Genomic DNA, 25,058 nt, shown 5'->3' on the forward strand with positions numbered 1-25,058 from the left:
GCCAGACATTTTTAAAAATATTAAAAAGAAATTCTTGTTAAAACTGATTTCATGTACTAGTTGTTCCAATTAGAATTCACTTTAGTAAGAATTTAGCAGTTTTAAAAATCCTTTGGCATTGTTTATATTTTATGTTATTTACAGTTTTTTGTTTTATAGTAGTAGAAAGTTCACACAGCAAATTTCAGCACAAGAGGTGATACAATTGTATATTTAAGATTGCTTAAAATTAATTCAACTCATTTGATAAAACCACAATTCTAATCTTGACTTGCAGTAATAAACCTAATTATCATGTGAATTCCCAAATCTATATATATATATATATATATATATATATATATATATATATATATATATATATATTATTGCTAAAATGTCAGACCCTGTGTGTATACAGAAAAGTTCAAATGCAAATATTCATGTCAAAAATCAAAGAAATAATACAAAGGACAATACAAAAATGACAGAGAGATATTTAAAATTTAAAATTAAATATATGTTAAAATTAATTTAAAATAAATTCTGCTAATTTAGCTATATTATCCACCAGCTAAGAAGAACCAGTGCAGTCCTCATTTTCTTACCCCACCAATAACACTAAACCGTTAGAAATGTCAGCCATAAACAGCTTCTCGGCAACATTCGGAAATACTAAAGAACTATGACTTAAGATTAGAAAAAGCCAGTTCAACTTTTCTAGTTATTAATAAAGGAATAACCGTAATTCGTAAATCTAAGTAAAAATCCTAATAAAAGACAGCAGTAGAGAGCAACACAAATAATCAAGGATAACAAAATTAGTTCTTAAAAAAGGCAGTTTTCATTGGCTAATTTGCTTATCTATTTGAAATTAATAAATGATCAAAGCAACCAATTTGTTTGTCCAACACATAACCCTGATTTTAGTCATGTAATTTTTGAATAATCAGAAGTGAATATGATTTAGCAGTTTATTGTGTATATGTTTAAAGCACTGAAAAGTATATAACAACATGTAAATATGTAGTTATGTATGTAGAGTTTAGATGAAATAAAAAGGCATAAAAGGACATAACATAATTTATATGAATGTAACCTAAATACACATTTGAAAAATCCGTACTCAACAACAAAATAATAAATATTTATATATTTTTGAACTTTTCTGTATAAAAGTATCTTTCTAAGACTCGTAAGTTCCTTTTTCTTTATCTGCATTAATTTTATAACAACGTCGGCTAAATATAAATAAAACATGTTAAAACAATAAATAAAAAGTACCACTAAAAAATTAAAAGTCACTATTGTGTCTTAAATCACATGCTCTAATAGCCAAGTGGTTAGTGTACTTGGAGAGACAAAAAATTGCATTACATAAAATATACATATTTTTTCGTGTCCCCAGCAAAACTAGGATTTATTGTCACCACCTGAAAAATAAATATATTATTATTATATTTTTTCCTAATTATATTAAATTATATAAAATAATAAGTACATACGGGTCAATTTCAGTTTAACAAAAAGAAAAAAAGACATTGTAAAAAGGGAACAAACAAAATAAATCCTGCCGGCATCCCCAGGATCGTCAGTTCCTAAACAACGAGAATAAATTAACAGCTCATATATCTATCATTCTTACGGACAAACAATTCGAAAATTAGAATTCTAGACCTTTTCTTTAAAATTTCGTATTTTTGGATCATACTTTTTTAAAATAAAATTGATAATTGTACGTGCGCAATTAGTACAAGCTTTAATTATTAGGGATTTTTCGTGGTATATATTCCTATTTACATATATCTATATTTTGGTTTTTACGCGAGATCTATGAAGGAGTAACACCGAGATGCAAGCCATCATCTCTTGCCGTACTGTTCATCCATAGGTCGATCCGATACACTTTGAATTTTAAACTAATACTTTAACCTTTTTCTTATCCGTGAAGTGAATGCGATTAGGCCGCCGGGCGCCGGCCACTTGACTATCTGAACGACGGGTATACAGTGATGAGTGCCTTGAGAACCGACAAAATAACACAAAAGATAGAAAACGATAGAAACCTACAATTTACATTAGATTACCACTATCGATAGTTTCCCACCTTTCGACGTTAGCTTATGAGCTAGTTGACTTCAGTCATAATACGTATGACGTCGAACCTTAACATTTTTTAAATTCCACGTAAAGTAAAAACTGATTGAAGGCAATAAAGCAAATGTAAAATAAAGTAAAAATTCCACAAAAATAAAAAAAAACAATTTAAATTAATTGAACTAGTCCGAAAATGCTTTCTGACGGAACTATAACTCTTTGAAGATGGCGCCTTGTAATTAGTTTTTTTTTCATATCTCCAGACTCCTTCTATTTAGAAAAACGAAATATTTATCCTCCAGAGTTGAATCGATTCCATCAATTATGAATTTCTAGTACCGGTCATAGGCGTCCGTTTTGGGTAGGTCAACGGTTATTTTAACTCAATAATTTTTTTTTTTTTTTTAAATTTTAAAATTTTTTTAATTTTGAAGCATGCGTGATACTAGGTTATTAAATTTTCAGGTATTCTAGTACTAAAAGATACTCTTACTTTAAGTCGGTAGGATACGCCGTTTTCTAGAAAAATCTATTTGAAATTTTGAAGTTTTTTCGTCATAAAAGTTAAATTAATATTTTTTGCAGTAGTTGGCTTTGGTCAACAGAAGTATAACCTATATTTTTTATTATCAAATTTTTGTCAGTTTCACGAAGTTTATCTTTTAGTTTTTTACTTTGTAGCATTCAAACACAAACAATTTCAATTCAACAAAAATGGATTTTACTAATGAGAAACACAGTAATGCATTTAGTTTATGACGAAATGAGCATTTAGTTTATGGCGAATTGAGGTATAACGCTCGAAGTAGATACGCTGAAAAATTTCCCAGCCGTAAGCATCCCACTCACTCAATATTTACAGCTCTTTATCAACGATTAAGGTTCAGTGGTCGCAAAAAATATTGAAACAGGGCGACATACTGATGTAACAGCAGCACATGAAGATGATATTTTAATGTAAGCTGAGGGAAATCAAAAAATTAGCGTTCAAAGACTATCTACTAAGCTGAGGGAAATCAAAAAATTTGCGTTCAAAGACTATCTGCCATGTATCCCACAATTTCAAAATTTCCGTAGGAACCATCTTACACAAATTTATCGGAAAATTTATATCTTTTTCATTTTACAAAGGTACAAGCACTACTACAAGGAGTTCTTGTAAAAATGAAATTTTTAATGTACATAATGCACATTATTATTTGTACGTTGTTTGTATTTGGAAATACTCACGTTGTTCAATAATGTAAGCATTAACATAGATTTAGCATAAACGTCTGGATATGAGTAGTCTACTTGGACCTGTGGAATTGCTTGCTCGTTTAAATGGTGCTGATTACTTACATTTTCTGCAAAATAACTTATCTGATTTGTTATATGATGTGTCTTTGAATATTCGGCAAAACTTATTCCTAAGATCAGAATAGCCATGATGATTGCCAACCTCCGTCGCGGAGATGGCACGTGAAGAAGAAGAAGAAGAATGCGTTAAAATAACCGTTGACCTACCCAAAACGGACGCCTATGACCGAGACTAGAAATTGGCAATTGATGGAATCGATTTAACTCTGGAGGATAAATAATCGTACCATGTTTCGTTTTTCTAAATAGAAGCGTTCTGGAGGTATTTAAAAAAACTAATTAGAAGGTGCCATCTTCAAAAAGCTCTAGCTCCACTAGGAAGCATTGTCGGACTAAATAAATTGTACTAAATTGTCTTAAAATTATCTGAGGAATCTCCGGTATTTAATTTTCTTTGATAAATCTATTATAATCCCGCGTTCCTTGTTTTCAAGCAATCCTATTTGATGTCTTTTGGGTGCCTGTAATTTTTTTAACTTTTTGAGTATATTAAATGAATCATACTTCCTCTCATAGTTTTTCATTTCTACACAGTTTTCTTTAATTCATAATTCTTTTGTTTTATTTTTTTTTATCGATTTTTCTATATTTTTCTGTCTGTATCATCCAGACTTTAAATTTCTTTGTAATCTTGGTCTGATGTTTCTTTCCCTTTGTTCCTATTGATGTATTTATATAATTTAGATTATATTTAGATTTCAAGAGCTTCTTGACCCGGGAAGCTAGCACCTGCTAAGGGTCCCTTGTCCAGGGTCACGGATGAAGTCCAGAACGGCATCCAAGGCGACGACGAATACTTTCGATACGGCGAAGATGGCGGAGCTGGCAACCCTTGATTTTAGGGATAGTATAAGATCACAAACTGTAGCGTCTGATCCAGAGTGGACGGCTACGAACAGCGTCTGATCCAGAATGGACGGCTGAATACACGCTCACAAACACGTCTGGCCAGCGCGGTGTTTTAAGGCTAATAACCTCCCCAAAATGATGGCGAATTCTAAAACGATAGGAGTAAGTCCCCAGGTGGGTAGATCATACAGTGTTGGCAAGTCCCACTCCTTTATAAAAAAGGACAGCTTCATGGAATCTGGGGGAAGCAAGAAATCGCTAAAAACAACAAACTTGAATATAGCAACACTCAATGTAAGGTCCTTAAACAGAGATGAAAAAATCTATGAGCTAGAAGAAGAAATAAAGGACCTAAAGTGGGACATAATTGGTCTCGCAAAGGTAAAAAGGAAAGGTGAAGAGCGCATAACATTGCAATCAGGTAACATCTTGTATTACAAAGGGCACAAAGAACAAAGTCTAAACGGCGTAGGATTTCTGGTTTCTAAGAAACATGCTAATAAAATAGAACAATATGTGGGAATCTCAGAAAGAATTGCAATAATTGTGATGAATATAAACGAGAAAATCACCCTAAAAATCATTCAAGTGTACGCCCCAACTTCAACACACCCCGATGAAGAGATAGATGAGTTCTACGAGAAAATAATAGAAACCAACACGAACTATCACAGCACTTACACATTTATAATAGGAGATTTCAACGCTAAGATTGGACAACGACTAGAAGAAAGCGAAAACTATATTGGTGAATTCGGCTATGGTGTTAGAAATGAGAGAGGAGAAACCCTGGTTAACTTCCTACATAGCAACAAATATTTCGTAATGAACACATTTTATAAGAAAAACCGCAAAGAAAGTGGACGTGGTTATCACCAGACGGAAAAACAAGGAACGAAATCGATTACATCATGTGTAACAAGAAAGGTATCGTAGAAGATGTAACAGTAATAAATAATGTCTCTCTGGGTAGTGATCACAGAATGGTTAGAGCTAAACTAAGGATTAAGTATAGCAAACATAGAATTAACTTTAATAACACGATACAAATAGACACAGAAAAGCTAAAAGTCGATAAAGAAAAATATGCTAGCAAATTAAAAACCGCCCAAGCACTGAATCTAGAACAACTCAGCGTTAATAAAATTAACTCAGTTATAACAAAAGAACTATTGAATGCTAGCTCAGAAGTAGCAACCCGCCATAACAACAAAAAATCCAAAATAAATGTAGAATCGAAGAATATGCTGAAACAAAGAAAAGAGCTCCTGTCACTAAACAAAAGAAATACCACAGAATACAAAGAACTTAATCGAGCCATACGAAAACAGATAAAAGACGATATTAAAAAACATCAACAAGAACATGTAGAAAGAGTGATACAGAAGAATCGAAGTCTGAAATATACCAAACCGAAATTAGGAAAGAAAAATATTATAACTATGAAAAATCAACAAGACCAACTAGAAACAAGCAAAGCTCAGATATCAAACATAGTTGAAAACTTCTATACTGAGTTATACCGCTCAAGAAACGAACCCCTCCGACTCTTCAAAGCAAAATCTGAAAAGACAAATAACAAACGTAAATTCTGAAGTAATGCCCGAAATAAGCGAAGTAGAAATAGAAAATGCAATTAAAGAATTGAAAAGAAATAAAGCACCGGGTAGTGATTGAATTCCCCCAGAAATGTTGAAAGAAGGCGGAGAAGAAGTCATCAGGTACCTAAAAATACTTTTTAATAAATGCCTATTTGAAGGAAACATACCAAAGGAATGGAATACTGCTAACACAATATTAATACACAAAAAAGGGGACAATACAGATCTGAAAAATTATCGTCCAATATCACTACTATCACAACTTTATAAAACATTCACAAAAATAATTACAAATAGATTGACAACAAAGTTCGATGTATATCAACCAGTAGAGCAAGCCGGATTTAGAAAAAAGTTCAGTACATGTGACCATCTTCACACACTAAAGGTCCTAATAGAAAAAGTTAACGAATACAATTTACCAATCTGTTTAGCATTTATAGACTACGAGAAAGCTTTTGACAGAATAGAATTATGGGCTATTGAGGAAGCACTGGTCAATAGCAGAATAGATTCTAGATATAGGATATTAATACATAATATATATCAACAAGCTGAAATGGTAGTCACGATGGACAACGGAATGAAAACGAGGCCAATAAAAATCAACCGAGGAGTAAGACAGGGAGACACCATATCTCCAAAACTATTTACTGCCGCACTTTAAGACATCTTTAAATCACTAAATTGGGAAACGAAGGGACTATCGATAAACGGAAAGTATTTAAACCATCTAAGATATGCAGATGACGTAGTACTAATAGCCGACAGCTGGAAAGAACTGAAGACGATGATCGATGAGCTTCATACGGAATCCATAAAAAAAGGACTGAAAATGAATCTGAGTAAAACTAAGCTAATGTCGAATAAAGATGATCAACCGACGATAACCATCCAAGGAACAAAAGTGGAACATGTAGAAGAATACATATATCTGGGTCAGAATATCAAGGTAAACAAAGAAAACCAAACTACCAAAATAAGCAGACGAGTAAGAATGGGATGGGCCGTATTTGGAAAACTCTCATACATACTGAGAGACAAAAAGATACCCCAAAACCTTCGAAACAAAGTGTTCGATTCTTGTATCCTTCCCGTTCTCACTTACGGAGCTCAAACCTGGACATTCACAAAAAAGAACATGGACAAGATTCGAAAAACTCAGCGAGCCATGGAACCACAGATGCTTGGTATCTCACTAATAGATCGGCAAACGAACGAAGCAATCCGGAACAAAACAAAAATCAACAAAACGTCTCGAAGATGGTAGATGGAACAAAGAAGTCGGAAAATGGCGACCGTACGATGCGAAGAGACCAAGAGGAAGACCTCAAATGCGCTGGAGCGACGATATCAAAAGAGTCGCAGGACCAATGTGGAAACGCCTAGCACACAACAGGAATGAATGGCGAGAAATGGGAGAGGCCTTTATTCGACAATTCGGATAGAAAAAGGGCTATAAAAAAAAAAGATTTTCATCTATATTGCCTGCACAACAATTGTGAATTTGGGTTTCCGCTCCACCGAGATTATTATTTACTTCTTGTACGTATCGTAGGTGTTCACTTAATCTTGGTCAAGGGTAATGATGACATGGTTAGTTTTCTTATTTTCTTTGGACAATTTCTATCCCAAAGACTACCGGAGTATGATCGGAACCACTATCAGCTCCAGGGTACGTTTTAGTACATGTGATTGTAGATATCCTCAATTACCTATATCCAAATTTTTTCATACCTTTATTATGTTTTTGGATAATTGCTTTTTAATATTGTTACTTTTGCAGTTTATCTTTACCTTTGCAAACTGGTTATAATAAAAACTGAATAGAAATCTGAATAGAAATTTACGAATTATGTTTTGTCACGATATATAGATCAACAAAAAATAACTAGCACACACATACATAAATATTCCCCGAATTAAAGGTGTTAGTTGGTGTGAACATACTCACATAATATGTAGTACGAAAATATATCTGTTGAAGATTCAATTGAAATTAAAATCATTCGTTTAATTAAATCTTTGTAGATAAAACACTAAAAACTACTTTTTTAAGGATCACGATTTATGTGTCTGTGTAACGGTATAATTTCTACTTGAGTCAGCCGGATATTACTTGTCTCTAGAACTTTGTCATGACACCTTTGTTTCAAACCTCTTTGAAAAAGTATTAACTCTTGATAAAAGCTAGCAACTGTCTTATGGGTAGTTTAAATATTTTTCCTGGTTCTATACTTGCTTTGCCGATGTATACTCGCACCGTTTCAAATTCACAGAGGACATGACTGCCAATAGCATGTCAATGTTATAATTCTTCATATAGATTTGCCCGTGAAGATCTCTCCATTTGTTTTTATGATTATTTTCCAGTCATGTTTGAATTTAATTTTTGAACGCTTAAAGATTCTTCTAGAGCCTTACTTTGCCAGAGACTCCCTCGAATACCTATATGCCCTGGTACCCGGACTGCTTTTTTTGTTAGCTTATCGTTGCTATTAGCATTGTCTTCTTCTTCTTGCAGTACCGTCTCCTATCGGAGGTTGGCTACCATCACAGCAATCTTTACTTTATTGGCTGCAGCTCTGAACAACTGTATTGAACTGCACCCATACCACCCCCTTAAATTTCGCAACCAGGAAATCATCCTACGTCCCACATTTCTCTTTCCCGAGATTTTTCCTTGGATTATGAGTCTAAGCAGAGAGTACTTTTCTCCTCTCATTATGTGGCCCAGATATTACAGTTTTTTCGTTTGTATGGTTTTTATGACTTCGCATTCCTTCCCCATCTTCAGCAGAACATCTTGATTTGTTACTCTTTCTGTCCATGGTATTTTCCACATTCTCCTGTAACACCAATACTATTCTCTACTCCGCTATAATCCAAAATTCAAAAGAAGGTAACAAGACTCTTTTGCTTGTTTCATGATATTTTAGTAATATACTTGTCGGGCACAATAACATTTTTAACATTTTTTTGTCTCCAATAATATGTTTTGAAGCACGTTCAATCATCATGCAAATTCTCCCATTTTTTTCCTCTCATAAATTTCTTTTAGCTATGACCATGGCTAACAAATCCTTAGATGGTTGATACTACACTTTCTAATTGGCATATATGTAGAGGACAAGTCATTGTCTTCATACGAGCCGTTTCTTCTAAAAAACAACTCAATAGCTTGTGTGTTTTGTCGACTTGCCAACACTTCGTTTCTAAGAACCTTTCGTTAATTTAGGAACACATTTTCTAAGCCCATTAATATGCCGCTTTTTATAGCTCATATACCGAATTCCTAAAAAAAAAGTACTTTTTACCCGAAACGGTTCTCTCTCCTAAAGTATAAGCACATTGTGTAAGAGCCATTTATTGAAGCAGATCAACTTGGCAATAAGTCGTTTATTCAGATCATTTGTTGTAACCTTCCCGCTAATTCCGACTCTTTATTATCAATTATAGACTTGGATGTCACTTCTGTTTGCCATTGCATCTCGCATCCTACATTCTGCCGATGATTAGTTGCATCCTACTGCCGTATATTCTATACTGCCTACAACTAATTACATTCTGCCGCTGATTAGTTGTATTCAATTAGTGCCGTATATTCAATACTCTCTATAACTAATTACATTCTGCCACTGATTAGTTATATTCTGTAGCTGTATTACCTTTGAACCACGCTGCGTGTTAAGGTTAATATGACCTCCATTTGGTTCTTGGTCAGTCCTCAACATTACGACTGTCGCATTTCTACCTCTACACACCTCTCTGACAGGTGTTGACGGTGAAACTGTAAGTACGCTTTGACGTTTTACAACCAGAGTGATTTATGACGATACAATGTTTTAAATTCTTTGTCACAAAGGACAATTCAAATTATAAGTACAGTCAAAATACTTCTGAATAATTTATAAGTATATATATATATATATATATATATATATATATATATATATATATATCCGTTTTATTTACCTGTATTTAAATACCATTAGCGTCTAGTGTTTAAAAAAAAATATATGGTGATCACCAAATTTTATTGTCCTCAAGGTGCATCAATTTTTAAATAATTATCTTATTAGTAATTCAGAGTTTTCGGAATAATTTTTAAAGTGATCATTCACTCAATTTTCAAACATTGGTTTTCAATCTCTTGAGGATATTATAGTTACAGTTATATTTCGCAGTTATATCATAAATTTTGTTATACATATATCTATTTACGTATTTTACTTCTTGTAGGTATAAAACATATAATTTATAATTATTTTAACTTTGTTCAACTTTATCATTCTTGAGTTATCAATATAACACTGCTAGAGTAAATATTTATTCTTTTATTTCAAGTCATAGACAGTTGATTAGTTATTTATTATATTAGTAACTTTATTAATTTGTCTGCATATGTGTATTGTATATGTCGTATTCTTTCTCGTATTGTTTTTGTCTTATTTTCTTTCCGTTATCGTTCTTATCTTATTTGCTTTCCATTCTCGTATTTACTAGGTTTCCCCATTCCTTCATAAATAGATTGATACCCAAGATTTTCTTCTCTTGCGTATTTCCTTGTTTACCTCACTCGCGAATCTCTTTGCAGTCTAGTTCTGTCGAAACCCGACCAAACAACTCTACCAGACTTAAGCCCGGACCGCAGTATCCTTATTTGTGTAGCCGTGTTGCCAATGATCAGAGCATTTTCTATCTTCCATTAGACACAGTTCTCCCCAGCCCAACCGTGGTAGCTATTTTCATTGTTACTCAATTCAGCGGCGTTTATTTCGTTAGAGTTTTTGTAAAATTTGTATTCATCTAACTGCGCTCTAGTTCCATTGGTATCAATTTGCGGTTTATACCATTGGAAGTCCCCTTTATAAACTCCTAATACAGTTCTTTTTGCTAATATCAGTTTAAAATACCAGTTCATTGTCTTCTTGAATATAGGGGTGATCCAGACATTCCGAAATCAAGTGCACAAATCCTTATCATAATTCTTACTAACCAAATTTAACCTCGGTTGACTAACAACATGCCCATTTTAAATAACTCGCGAATTCGTGTATTAAATTTTGAAAAAAGTAGTTTTTAGAATTTCCTAGACAAAAAATTAATTTTAAAGACTGAAAGTGACTACATACAGATGAAGATGTTCAAGGACAAAGAAATATTGTTATGAGAGAATTTTACGTATGTAAATTTTACCTACCCACAGAGACTTTAGTTTAGAGTAAAAATAAAAAATTCAAATAAAAAAGAGATCAGTTCTCTGTGGAATTTTAATCTCTCGTTAAATCTATCATTGGAAGTGGTAGCTGTTATAAAATGGAACCTAAAAACATAAGGTATAATATAGAAAAAAATATCAGTTCATTTTTGTTCAAATCAGAACAGAGTTTCGTTCAGAACAAAGAAATCAAGATTTTTTAATCAAGTTAGATGTATTTACTATCTCTAATGGGAATTAATCACAATTTCAGTTGAAAATACGTTTATTTTCATGTTTCGGTTTCCACTTCTATGTTAGAAGTATCTGAGAACAAAATAACAAAATGTTACTGCAGAAAAAGAATGGTAAACTGCGCTGGAAGAAATACTTTGATAGCATATATAACAAAGAGTTTAACAGAAAATCAGTAGAAAATAACAAATGACGTTACTCAAGCACTTCATAAAATAAAGAAGAAAAAAAAAAAACAAAACTGTTAGACCAGATAAAATCCACGGAAAAGATGTATAGTCAGCATTTTGAGAAACAAAAAAATGCTTAGCAGTCTCGTTTAATAGAATTATTGAAAAAGACAAAAAATACTAGATTAATGTACAAAGGAATATACAAAAATGCAATAGTTTTGGACCATAAAACTTCTTAGCCACGTCATGGAAATATGGAAGATATTAATAATTGAAGGACAAATACTAAACAAAGATATATTAAAAAATTAGTTTCAATACATGCACTGCAAATCAACAGATGCAATTTTCGTTTATAAGACTGCTAGCGGAAAATATAAAACTAAAAAAACAAACATTCCTATAGTATTCATTGATCTTAAGAAAGCATTTGACAGAGACATTTCGAGTTTCGGTGATGGGCACTGAATAAGAAAGAAGTTTCCGGTAAGTGTGCTAAAATTATAATATATTTGAAATTATAATACAGGGTTCTCACACTAGACTTAGCTCTGGAAAATCGGAAAATCGGATTTGAAATCTGAAAATTTAATTTTCAACATATCTAATATAATCGAGGGACATTAAGTCGGAGGAACTTGGTGCACTATAGGCACATAACGGGCAATTCACCCCCTTAAAGGCTGTCTAATCCGTCCGTAAAATCCCCGTACACGATGTTAAAACATTTTTCTCGATTTAAAGATTTGCCAGTAATTAAAATACGTAAAATGGGGTTCTCTTTAGTTACACAGTGAACGTTAAAGGACAAGGAAACTTTATACTGTGTTTGTGTAATAACGTGTGGATTTTATGTGTATTTTAAGTTTTTAAAATTATCTTAATGTCCTTGGTCCTATAAAAAAAGGTTATTTTGTTTTACAAATACTCAATAAATGTTAATTGAATCGCTTTTGCTTATACTTTTTGAAAAATCTTCTAATCCTGCTGTTCAATTACATTTTTCGCTGTATCAATTAATATAATTCACAACTTCAATATTAAAAATGGAATAGAAATAGAAAAAAATAGAATAACCACATAAGCAGAATGGAGGAGACCCGTGTCGTCAAAATAGCATTGCAAAGCTTTGTGCCCTCCAATTTTGAAAAACTGGCAGGACCCACTAATGTCTAGAGCCTGACCCACTACTCTGAGCCGCGTAATGTAGGTTGCCAATTATGAATTTAAATCGTGGAAATTACTGACAGACTTGCGCATGACGTCCGACATCGGATAATCATTTTTGACTAAAATAGATGTTAATAATTATTTTTCTTCCAAAACGAATTGTCATTAGAACAAGCAATTTTAGTTCTATTATACAATGATTTAATGACTCCCTTTTTAACATTTATGTTGTGATTTGATTTATAATTTGGATATATGTTCATATATGTGTTGGTTTTTTGTATACATAGTCCCATATTCACTATTTTCCTTTGAGATTAAAACATCCAGAAAAGGCAACGATTTATTTTATTTCTTTTCCATTGTAAGTTTTATTGACTCCTCCTTTTTATCTTTTATTTATATTAATAAGAAGTGTGTCCAACAGATCATCTACATATTTCCAACGTATTGTGGGCTTTAAATTTTGATTAGGAATATTTGTTTTGAAGTCTTCCATCGATATATTAGCTAATAATGGATTTAAAGCACAGCCCAAAAATTTTGTTTATAGAAATCTTTGTTTAGATGAAAATAAGTGTTGTCAGTAGATAATGTCAACAGTTCCGTTATAGCTGATACATTTAATTTGGTTCTAGTTGTTAATCTATCATTTTGTAATTTGGTCCTAATTGTTTTCAAAGTTTTATCTAATGGTACATTTATATATAGACTATTTATTTATATAAAAACTTACTTGGAAAATATTACATATACAAATCAATGTACCAAATTATATTAACATTTAAAACATATAGATAATTTTAATGAAATTTTTGATTTTTTTTATCTAATCGTTGTTTTATTTAAGTCAAGCATAGCCACAGCTATACAGATCCCTGTTTATAGTAATAACTTTTCAGTTTGTTTTTGAATAATACATCTACAAAAAAGTGCTACATATTTGATTCAGTCATGCCTTATAATGTGATTTTTTTGGCTTGCTCAAAAACGTTGTAGAGACCTTTTCTTTGTAATATCTATAAATGAATAATTTCCCCGTTTCGAAATACATTATTCAGCACAGTCATATAAAAATTATTTATCAACATATATCTAAATTATAAATCAAATCACAACATAAATGTTAAAAAGGGAGTCATTAAATCATTATATGATAGAACTAAAATTGCCTGTTCTAATAACAATTCGTTTTTGGAAGAAAAATAATTATTATAACATCTATTTTAGTAAAAAATGATTATCCGATGTCGGACGTCATGCGCAAGTCTGTCAATAATTTCCCCGATTCAAATTCATAATAGACAACCCACATTACGCGGCTCAGAGTAGTGGGTCAGGCTCTAGACATTAGTGCAGGACCCTGGTCTACCTGGCCTTTCGGCTATACGACCGTTAACGAATCCACTGCCCCTACGAGTCCGACACCAAAATGAAGGTGCCACGCCACGTACGCCAGGCACGTTTCGTGGGGCTCCACCTTCCCCGTAGTACCTGTGTTGCGATTACCTCACCTACCCGTTATCCCCTCCCACAGACGGATAGGTGACGCAGGCAGAGGAATTTCCACCTCGCACGTAGACGGGTCGCCGCCGGATCTCTTCTCTACCACTCTTAAATCTCCTGGCGGGTACGTGCCGGGGCACCAACATCACGCTTGACGCAAGGCCAAGAGAGGTGTGTACGGGCCCAGCTCGTTCAACCTCGCCTGGTTCTCTTAGAATGAGAGTAGAGTGGTCCCACGAGAGTCTCGTCTCGGATACTACGAGTGTAGACCGGTGACCGTGACGCCTAAGCGTTCGTGTGCGTTTCTACAAACCCGACACCTCAAGCGACGGCTCTCCACCTCTCAATTCCTACCCATTAGTCGCCTCTTACGACAGGCAGGGCCTTCTGACCTCGGCCGTATTCTTATCTCAGCGAGCCGAACGGAGCGTCAAAATAGCAAGAGATAAGTCACCAATCCGCAAAAGAAGTATCGGACGACCGCGCAAAAGATGGAGTAACAACCTTCCACAGAGGTATTATTCCGCCAATGAAGAAGCAGAATTGCTTATAAAGAGGAGGAAGAAGAAGAATAATAAAAATCATTACCTTAATATAAGCCTTAATAATAATTCCTACTTCCACTCTAACCCCATCCTCAACAAATACAGACATGAAAATGACAGACCTTAGAAAATGAAAAATAAACCGTATCTTCCCTATTTGTGTTCATCTACAACGGACGTGACACTTCTCTGTGATATTGGTTCCGAAAACACAAAAGACGGGTTTTTCTTTCTTATTGATAACCACTAATTACTACGCGATAAAATACCACGTGGCACGAGCTAAAACCCGCTAATCCACTTAAACACAGCTCCCCGCGTACGAGAAACAACCGCGTATGAATACCGCGTATGAATACCGCGAATGGAAACCTGCTTATCTGAGTACAGCGAATGTGTGTAACACTGATATTGGTAAGCTTTTTTATAAACTTGATTTGGCTATTGTCTTTAATTACTCTCTCCTAACTATTTTAAGCCAGCCCTATTTAAGACAGTTCTCACACTCTGAAATTATATTAATAATTTCACAATTTTGTACATGCTTTTTTGTACACCTTCTATGTAAATATCTTCTAACTCCTTATCTGTATATATTTGTATTCCTTATGTCTTTTTAGATAAAGTTGTCCTCTATAAATTTTGGGTTAAAATTAACTAGAGGGTAGGTTACACAATTCTGCCATAAACTTATTTTTTAGTTTTCTCTCACATGTATTACGAGTATGTATATTTTAATGTTCTATAGTAATAAATGAAAATAAACTAAATAAATTAAATACTAAATAAAGTACATCTAATTTTTGTTGAAGCTAACGAATGAATCTTTCAGAAGTAAAAAATAAAATTTAAAAAAATATACAATATACAGCTTTAAAACGTTTAAATATAGCTACATTCACTATTTTGAAAAGCATCCAATTTACCAAAATGTCCCATAAAATGTAATTAGATCTAAAATCTCGAGAGAAAAAAAAAATCGAATCAGTACATTTGTATTCAACAGTCAACACTGAAATTACTGAGTTCGTCTGTTTTGTAGTAAGAACTTGTGAGAATGGTTTTTTTTATAATTCACCATTATTTATTAAGATTCGATACAATAAAATACGCTGTGCTGTGAACGAGGCGTTATGCGGAAATGAATGAAATTTTCAGACTACAAATCCGATAATATTTAGATAAGTCTAATGTGCAGTTTACGTGAAACACGTTGTACATGATGAATATAACTATATTTAGCAAAGCTGTAGGAGAAAGTGATACATTTTATGAGAAAGTATTACATAAATCACCCAATATGAAGAAATTCATATAAATTCGTACGATGCCATACGCTCTCTTATTTTGACATCTATAGGTGCCACAATTAAATTCTTATTTTTTTTACAATCTTAATTGTGTCTATTATATGAGATTATACGAAATCATTTAATTATACTACATCTATACTTTTCTCGGGATAAGTAAATAAGTACGTAGGTGCCATTTTATTAAACAAAGTGCTATTTGTAAAGGCATACACAGTTATCAGGGTGTCTAAGCCCTGTTCCAGAATTGCTTGTTCCTGACATTTTATCTGAAATTTCGGCATACATTATCAAAGGTGCAGAAGCAGACGTGGACCTCGTTCCATTGAACTACCGAATATCTTGTTCAAGAGTATACACCGTGTATAGTCGCCGTGTATCTCCTGGTGTCTGTCTGTTGATCTAAATTGACATTGAAATCTTTAAAGCGCCTGGGGGGAATTTTTGTATTTCCTAGTGTTGAAAGCCACATTAATTAATTTTAAACCTATTGAAAACTGCTGATTTTCGCAGTGAACAAGTAAACAGTTCCTTCTTCAATAAAATTAGTATTTACACCACGTTTTGTTGTTTCAAAATACACTGAATTACATCGAACATAGTAAATAGTATGAAAACTTCTATTTATTTACGATAGACAATACAGAATTCTGCAACCCTGTACCAGCTTGTACAGGTATCGTGAATGGGTCAATAAGCTTATGAAGTCACTTGGTAGTCTCCTACTGTTTGCCGCCTAAAATCTAGTTCCTCGCAGACATGTGAAATATAGGTGACTGTTTCAGGTTCTATACCACAGAGCCTGCAGCTTAAGTCTCTATGAAACAATCTCATTGTGTGCAGCCGTCCCTTGAACGGTACATGTCCAGTAAGGAACCATGTTATGACTCTGAGCTGATTTAACTAGTACTTAGTACTTCGTACATTAAAACATATACGTTCAATATACACTTTGGCATGACCGTGTATACTTTCTCAGTGAAAGCTATGTTGTTTCCGGACTTGATTAAAGTATTTTGCTGTTGATACTCTTTTAACAAGCTCCTCAGCTCTTTCTATGCCGTGACTTACCCGATGATTTGATACTCATACCAGTGTGACACTATTATGTTCCGCCGTTTTATTGAGTTGTTTTCGACATTTTCACACTTGCCTAGAGACTGACTTAGTGGTTCATATATTGGACCACTTAACTTCAAAATCTCTCTCATGTTAATTTCTCTTTCACAATACAAAATTACTATTCATATTATACGATTGGAATAGCAGAATATGAATAAAATATTTCCAGCGCTCTATTTCCACCACTACTAAAAATTCTTGCACCTGACCTTACTGCAGTTTTAGTATCGTGTATCGGTGTTACTATGCAGCCTGAGTTGTCTTCTCCCTTCATCCCATCCCTATCGTGGGTGGACGTCCACTTAGAAAGGTACTTTGGGACTATATTTGGGTACCGTATTGTCAAAAGTTCTCACCCATAGAGTAATCCCTAATTACGTTTGTGGTATTGCAATGTCCTGATCTAAACATTATGATACTCAGGTTTTCACTCAGTCTATTTTTCAGTTTTCTATTCTTACCTTAACCTTATCATGCTGTGCAGATAAGGGAGGTCCAATAAGGCTTCCACGTCTGCTTTTAGTGTGCCCGCCAGAGTCCGTTAATTCCAACGCTAAACTCGGTTCGCTATTCCAAGTCCGAACTGTCTAGTGAATTTAGTAATTATTTTTTTGCGAAGTTAGTTACTTTTTGACAGACTAAAAGTGGCTGGAAATTACTATACAACCAAGCACACGTACTCATAGCCAATATTAATAGTAAACAAACTAAATAGTAAATAAAATAGAACTTTGGTAATTACCGACAATCAATATTTATTTATCTGCACCATATAATAAATAGTTGTGTTAAATTATAACAACTAAAATATATTTTTTAAATATATACTACCCAAAATATGATGGGTTTAGTATACACTTCCACTATTAAGAATAATTCTTCTTTTTTTTTTAAGAAAGAAGTCTGCAATAGTAGCATACTTGAGCTATTAATAATGAGAAGTAGGAATTGTTGTGTTGTAGGTTTCCGACAATGAATCTGTCAAAATGTGTCCGAGCTAAGCGAATGGAGTTTAGCAAGTTTTTGCTCCTTGCTAAATTTGATTATGTCACTTTTCTGTTGCATCTTTGGCCACCATACCATTGATAAATATGTTATTGTTGGTTTTACCACTATGTTATAAATCCAATATGTCTGGCTTTAAACATAATATTTTACAGTCAAATTCTCCCCAGGTACACGGAAGTTGGATACAGCGCAGATAGTACAGTAAGATCATCAGTGGCTGAAAGGAACAATACAAGGTCACGTCTACGAAGGATGTCCGAGTCATCTTTGATAATATCTGCAGCAGTTGCAATCGGAACGAACACGGCATACAAACTCCGATAATAACACCTTTACAAAACACTTGTGCAAGCCTACACTCATTGATAAAGCTCTATTTTTATTCCTCACAATACTCTAAATAGATTTTCAATGATTTTTGGTCCTAATGATGAACTTTTTTTGGGTAGAGTATGTGCAACTCTCTCGTCTGTTAATTGAACGTCATTATAGTCTATACTGGTTCTCGGTCCAATTCGCCGCTCAACAAACTCTGAAAAATTTTCTCCGGCGCAGTTTTAATTTATTTTTTTAGTGTTATATTCAATATAAAGAATATTGTATAAAACAAAAAATCACAAAGTACATTTTTATAATACCTAATAATTATTATAAAAATCGCCTTTGCCTTAAAAACCATAGGAAAACATGTTTTAGAAACGACTGATGTCACTAAATAAGAAACAAAAAATATATTAAGGGGACTTTTACTTTCTAAATTTTCACAAAATCGACTTTTGTTAAGATTTTATTAAGAAATTCGAAATAGAAACGAAGTTATAGCTGTATTTATAACGGTACGAACCTGAGCTACACCTGCAACTCGACAGTTTCTTTCGAAAACTTATAAAGCGAGCACGTGTTTTACATTATTGACATTTATCGAAAATTATTATTTCGAAAATCGGAAAAATCACTGAATCTGGTGGTCATTTACGCCCAAGTAAGGGGACGCATTGAAATAAGCACAATATGAAAAGAAAAGAAAATAAGAAAAGATATTCAAAGGTATCAGTTTACTACAGAGAACAATTCTGAATTACTTAGTTCCTCGGCAAAATTGGGGATAAAAATTGGAGAGATAGCAATGAGTTGTCCGGAAAATATCGTCCAAGCTCGTATTGTTCAAGCCAATAGAAAGTGCAACGGGATATCAAAAGAGGGCAGAGGGCAAAAAAAAGCTATGGACAGTTTGTTCACTCAATATGCACCAGGAATCGCTGATTAGAAGTAAAAAATGAATATGGCTATATTAATCTATAAAATTAGAGTAAAAATTTAAACACGTTTTTCAAAACTGGGAGACCTTTTTCTCAAAATTTACTACATCAATTTCAGTAAACCATTTTTTTTTGATACTTTATATACACTGGGGTGCAAAATTAACCGGACACTTATGATTTTTCCTAAAAACTGGAGTTTAAAAGAGTTTAAGATGTTCCCAATTAAGTATTTAATAATAGACAAAATTTAAAAGTCAAATTTATTACAACTCAAGAATGTTACTCAGAAAAAACAATAAACAATTCAAAAAATTTTAAAATCCGCAAAGAAAAAAATATTATTTTTTATTTTAATATAAACAATTTTTATGGAAAACAATGATTAAAAGAGTGTATTACCTCCACGAGCCCTAATTACGGCTCTTATTCGATCAGGCATACTTCGGATCAAGGTAGCAAAGTCTGCTTGAGGGATTTGCTCCCATTCGTCACGAAGTGATTGCTCCAAATCATTCATGGTTTCAAACTCACCATGGTTACGTCGAATACGTCGTTCCAGAATATCCCATGCACGCGCTATTGGATTTAAGTTTGCACTTCTTGGCGGCCATGGTAATAAACGAATTCCAACTTCATCCAAGTAATCCCGTGTTATTCTTGCGATGTGCGGACGAACATTATCTTGCATTAGACGAAAGTTTTCTCCAATAAATGGGGCAAATGGCACTACATGATCTTCCAAACATTGCTGAATATACCGTTGAGCGTCCAAACTGCCCCCCTGAATTGTAACAAGTTCTGTATGAGCCTCTAGGGAAATGCCTGCCCACACCATTATACCACCTCCACCAAATTGAACTCTCGGAGCAAAACAACAGTGCTGATAACGTTCACCAGTTCTTCTCCATATTCTATGCCGTCCATCCGATGAGTATCTGTTAAATCTTGATTTATCCGTGAAAAGCCCAGCACTCCAATCGTCAACACTCCAATTAAGATGTTCGCGAGAGAAGTGTAAGCGTTGCCTCCGATGATCTGCTGTTAATAGAGGTCCCGTGACAGGTATTCTGGACCTTAATCCATATTCGTTTAAGCGTCTTCGAACGGTATAAACGGAAACTGTGTTTCTATAGACATCATTTAATCGTTGAACAAGTACTGGTGCTGATAATGTACGATGGCGTAATGCTTGTAACCTACGAAAGCGATCTTCAACTTGACTTGTGGTTCTTTGTCTACCTTGACCTGTTCTCCTTGTGTATTGTCCTGTTTCCCGAAATCTTTGTATTGCATCAAACACTGTACTTCGAGAAATTCCTAAAGCATTTGCGATGTAACGAATGCTCCGCCCATCATCCTGTAAAGCAATAGCTTGTGCTACTTCTTCTGGTGTCATAATTTTTTTAATGCAAGTTTTAAACAGGAGACAATCAAAAACCTACAGCCGAACTTATAATCAGGTACAATACCACAATAAACTTAAATTAATACTAAGCCAATATTTCACATTAATAACAAGACGTATGTGTAAAAGTGTTTTTGTTCGCAAAAAAAATCTAAACAGGTTCAAACAAGAAAAAAACTTGTCGCTAATAAGGCATAAAATATAATTTCAAGAAATTAAACAAGTTTCGATCTAAACACCAACAAAAAACAAAAAAAATTGAGTGTCCGGTTAATTTTGCACCCCAGTATATATACGACTACTAAATAAACCTCTAAAAAGTTAAAAAAACAACCCCACATTTTTAATACATGGGTAAATTCACTCCAAAAACAGAAGTTTCTTCAAACTTTCGAAAAATATCTCCCAAATTAAAATGCATCTTTTGGAAGACGCCCTCTGCAGTTGTGAAAAATAACTAAAGGTGTAAAAGAAATTTATATACCTCAAAACCCTCTTGAGAATGAATAGAAAAATTTTTAACAATAAATGTAATCGATTTTTTTTTGTTTTTAATATTTAAAAATTGTCTTTTTCCCGATGTAGAAAGTAAAAGTACCCTTGAAAATATGTTCACGATGTTAAAATATTCTGAGTATAATGAAAAAAATAATGAAATGAAAAAAAAATAATGAAATTCTGAGAACAACTAGAGTTGACGGACAAGACTTGCGAATTATCTCAGAACTATACTGGCACCAAACGGCAATAATTGAAATAGAGCATACAACATCCGAAGATATGCAAATCCGACGAGGAGTGAGACAGGGTTGCGTCTTAAGTCTTAAGAGTCCAAGGCGGAATTAAGATTAACGGAATCAGCATAGACAAAATCAGATATGCTTATGATACCGTCTTAATAGCAAGCAACACACAAGAACTACAAAATATAATAAATGCGGTAGTTCACCACAGCGAAATGTTCGGTTTACATCTAAACGTTTCCAAAACTAAAACTTTAGTATTTTCAAAGACACCAATAAACGTACATGTGTATGCCAAGGGTCAAATAATAGAACAAGTAAATTCGATAAAATATTTGGGAGCAACTATCAATAGTCAGTGTAATCCAAAAAAAGAAATTCTATCAAGAATCGAACAAGCAAGGAACGCATTCATGAGTATGAAAACATTTTTTACAAGATCAGACCTTAGTTTGCAGCTTCGAATCCGAATGATCAGATGTTACGTTTTTTCTGTCTTACTGTATGGCTGTGAAAGTTGGACAATGGACTCTGAAATAGAAAAAAGAATAGATGCCTTTGAGATGTATATATATACAGACGAATGCTGAGAATTCCATGGGTACAAAGAGTTACTAATGTTGAGGTACTTCGTCGCATGTGTAAACAAAAAGAATTATTAAGAACAATCAAAGAGAGGAAAATGCAATACTTGGGTCATGTGTTGAGAGGCGAAAGATATGAATTACTTCAAGTTATACTGGAAGGAAAAGTACAGAGCAAAAGATCAGTAGGAAGACGCCAGAACTCGTGGCTGAAAGACATGAGGAGATGGTTCGACCGCTCATCCGCAGAAATCTTTCGCGCAGCAGTTTCCAAAACTACAATTGCCATTTGAATCTCCAACCTTCGAAAGGAGAGGGCGTCATGAGAAGAAGAGTTAAAATAAAGTAAAAGAACAAACAATACAGATCCATATGTAAAAAATAAATAAACTATCATTAATTCTATTCATATTTGGGAATAAAAGAATTACTTATACTTACAGCTTCCTTCAGTTAAATTAGATTTCGAGTCTACGTCCGACGATTCGGACTTGTCATTATTATTACCGCCCTCTTGCGTACTATCCTCTGTCAGCCTGAGAGCAACTTCAAGATCTCTTAAAATTTCTGTTTCTTTCAATTCAATCAAAGAGAACCGATGGTGGAGGGCCGTCAGATGGGCGAAAGTCAGATTAAGGTGGGCGTGAAGACCCAACATTACCACTTCTTTAAAATGAGCGGCGTACAGATGCGCCATCACGTGGAACAACAGCCTAACTATCTTTCTCACTATTGACTCAAAGGATGAAGGAAATTCATTTGCTAAAATTATAAAAAAATGTTAAAGGTGAAATCTCAAGTTAAGTACATCAATTAAAAATCATTACGTTTAAAATAAAAATATGTAAATAAATAAATAAAATAGAAATATAATTTAAAATGAAACTAGTAGTAGATACAGATTCTTACTGCGGATATATATCTATTAGATATCTGCTCATAAATCTATTGTACGTTATCCAATTTTGACATTATCATTTTGTCAAAGGAACATGACAATGTAAGGTTAAGCTTTTTATTATTAATTTATCTGGTCAGAGGTACATGATACTTATTGAGTTGTTTTTAATTCAACTCAAGAGTTTGCATTTTGTTTATAGAAATTCAATAGATAATTGCATATTCACAATATTTTAGGTTTCTTCATCTTACACAAAAACTTTGAAATATTATTAAAAATACACATAAATGCAAAGGAATTGGTATATTGCTTTTCTATAATATTAAATTTTCGATAATGTCAATTAAGACATTTCAAAAAAAAGTTGTATATTGGAATACCTAGTTCATTTGCTCGCTTTTTAAAATCTTTATATTTTAATTTAATTCTAATAATGAAGAATTTTCATACCCCCGACTAACTAATATTGGATTGACACAGGGGAGTATTTTAAGCCCGATTTTATATATCCTGTACAAAATAGATCTTAGTATCAACATAAGTTAGTATACTTAACCATACAAAAATTCTTCAATATGCTAATGATGTTGTTTTATATACAGCAGGAAAATTGTTAAGTACCTGTGAGGATAATTTCAAAGTCGCATTAGAAATCGTAAATCAGTGGTATGAAGAAATAGCTGACACAAAAACTTTTTACAAAAACATAGAGTTCCACAAGGCAACCTTAATGTGGGAAAATTCAATTTCCCTATTAAAAACTGTGTTAAGTATCTTGGCACCTATCTAGACAGAAAATTGTTATGGAAAGATCACATTCATTAAATTGTTAAAAAATCAGAAAACTCAATAAACATTTTAAGAGCTTTCTGTAAAACAAATTGGATCAGCGGCCAATACACATCTAAATAAACTTGAAGTTCAAAAAAATAAATGTCTGAGATTATGCCTAGGTTATTTACAATCCACTACAGTCCAAATAATGGAAAATGAAGCGGTGGAACCTATATTGCATTTACGCCGCCAATTCCTTAGCGACAAATTTACAACCCGAATTATGTCCAAAAATTGTAAATACTTTCAAGATCTTCATAAGCTATCAGTTTTAGAGCTCACTGATAGGTAATAGAGAACTCTACCTTAAAAATCTACCTTTGGTAGAAAGCGATCTAAGTACGGTAACATATAATGAGGTTCTCTGTAGAAGCCAAATTCCGCCTTACTACGGTGAAATGGCAAAAACGTTATTTTCTAGAAAGGTTAAATACTTAAACTCATATTTACTCCCAAATATGTTTGATATGATTATTAAAGAAAAATCGACAAATCATCAGTACATCATTACTTTTAAAATAGTAACAGTTACAATATCTCTTTTGAAATTGACCAAAAATCTTCAATCAATTGAAATAATTACCTTGTTTAACAATACAAAAAACCACGCGACATTATGAAAGATACTTTTTTCGTCTGCTATCACATCCACTTACCAACCTGGGTGTTTATAATTTTCAATGCTCCGAAGATTTTCCCCATATTCCCTATATTACATATACCGAAATATTTTCATATGTGCAATTGAAACATTCGGAAAGCTCTACCTGTTTAAACGATAACTTACCATATTTTGTAGGAAAAATAGTCTCATCACTAATAGTTTTCTGGATAAATGTCATCACATAGTCTATATATTGGGGTGCTGCAACCTTTGTCTTTTTCCCCTTTTCGTCAAACCATAAGTAAGTCCTACAAACAAGAAGTAAATTTATTTTTAAGTGACTGTTCAGGGAAAATAGATATAATGAAATTATTCTTCATTGGTTCCAATTTTGTTTGTTAAGCACTAATGCTTAACATTTGATTGAGTTTGAAATCTTGTTTTGCAGACATAATGTCGTTGTGCAACTTCGCGGATTGCTTTGTTTCAATCTTTAGCATCTCTAGGTGCCTAGTCAGGTCGCCGGGTTTTAGATCCCGAGGCAGTGTTAG

General features: G+C 33.4%; 1 protein-coding gene across 2 annotated transcripts in view; it reads right to left on the reverse strand.

The window, feature by feature from the left end:
• Nucleotides 1-1,048: 1,048 nt before the first annotated feature.
• The window catches only part of Mob2 (MOB kinase activator 2), a 44,480-nt gene continuing 20,470 nt past the window's right edge, over nt 1,049-25,058 (reverse strand). The window contains exons 4-7 of one of the 2 annotated variants that reach the window (XR_011950674.1): nt 24,691-24,815; nt 22,610-22,930; nt 11,089-11,211; nt 1,049-1,412 (exon numbers count right to left, since the gene is read on the reverse strand). Coding sequence is in view for 1 of the 2 variants with exons in the window: in XM_072529687.1 (XP_072385788.1) it covers nt 1,393-1,412; nt 22,610-22,930; nt 24,691-24,815 (466 nt within the window). In the remaining variant the exon portion in view is untranslated. The remainder of the gene's footprint in view (nt 1,413-11,088; nt 11,212-22,609; nt 22,931-24,690; nt 24,816-25,058) is intronic. The other variant, XM_072529687.1, reaches the window with a different exon arrangement.

The sequence above is a fragment of the Diabrotica undecimpunctata genome, chromosome 4 (assembly GCF_040954645.1).
Source record: "Diabrotica undecimpunctata isolate CICGRU chromosome 4, icDiaUnde3, whole genome shotgun sequence".
Classification (NCBI taxonomy): Eukaryota; Metazoa; Arthropoda; class Insecta; order Coleoptera; family Chrysomelidae; genus Diabrotica; species Diabrotica undecimpunctata.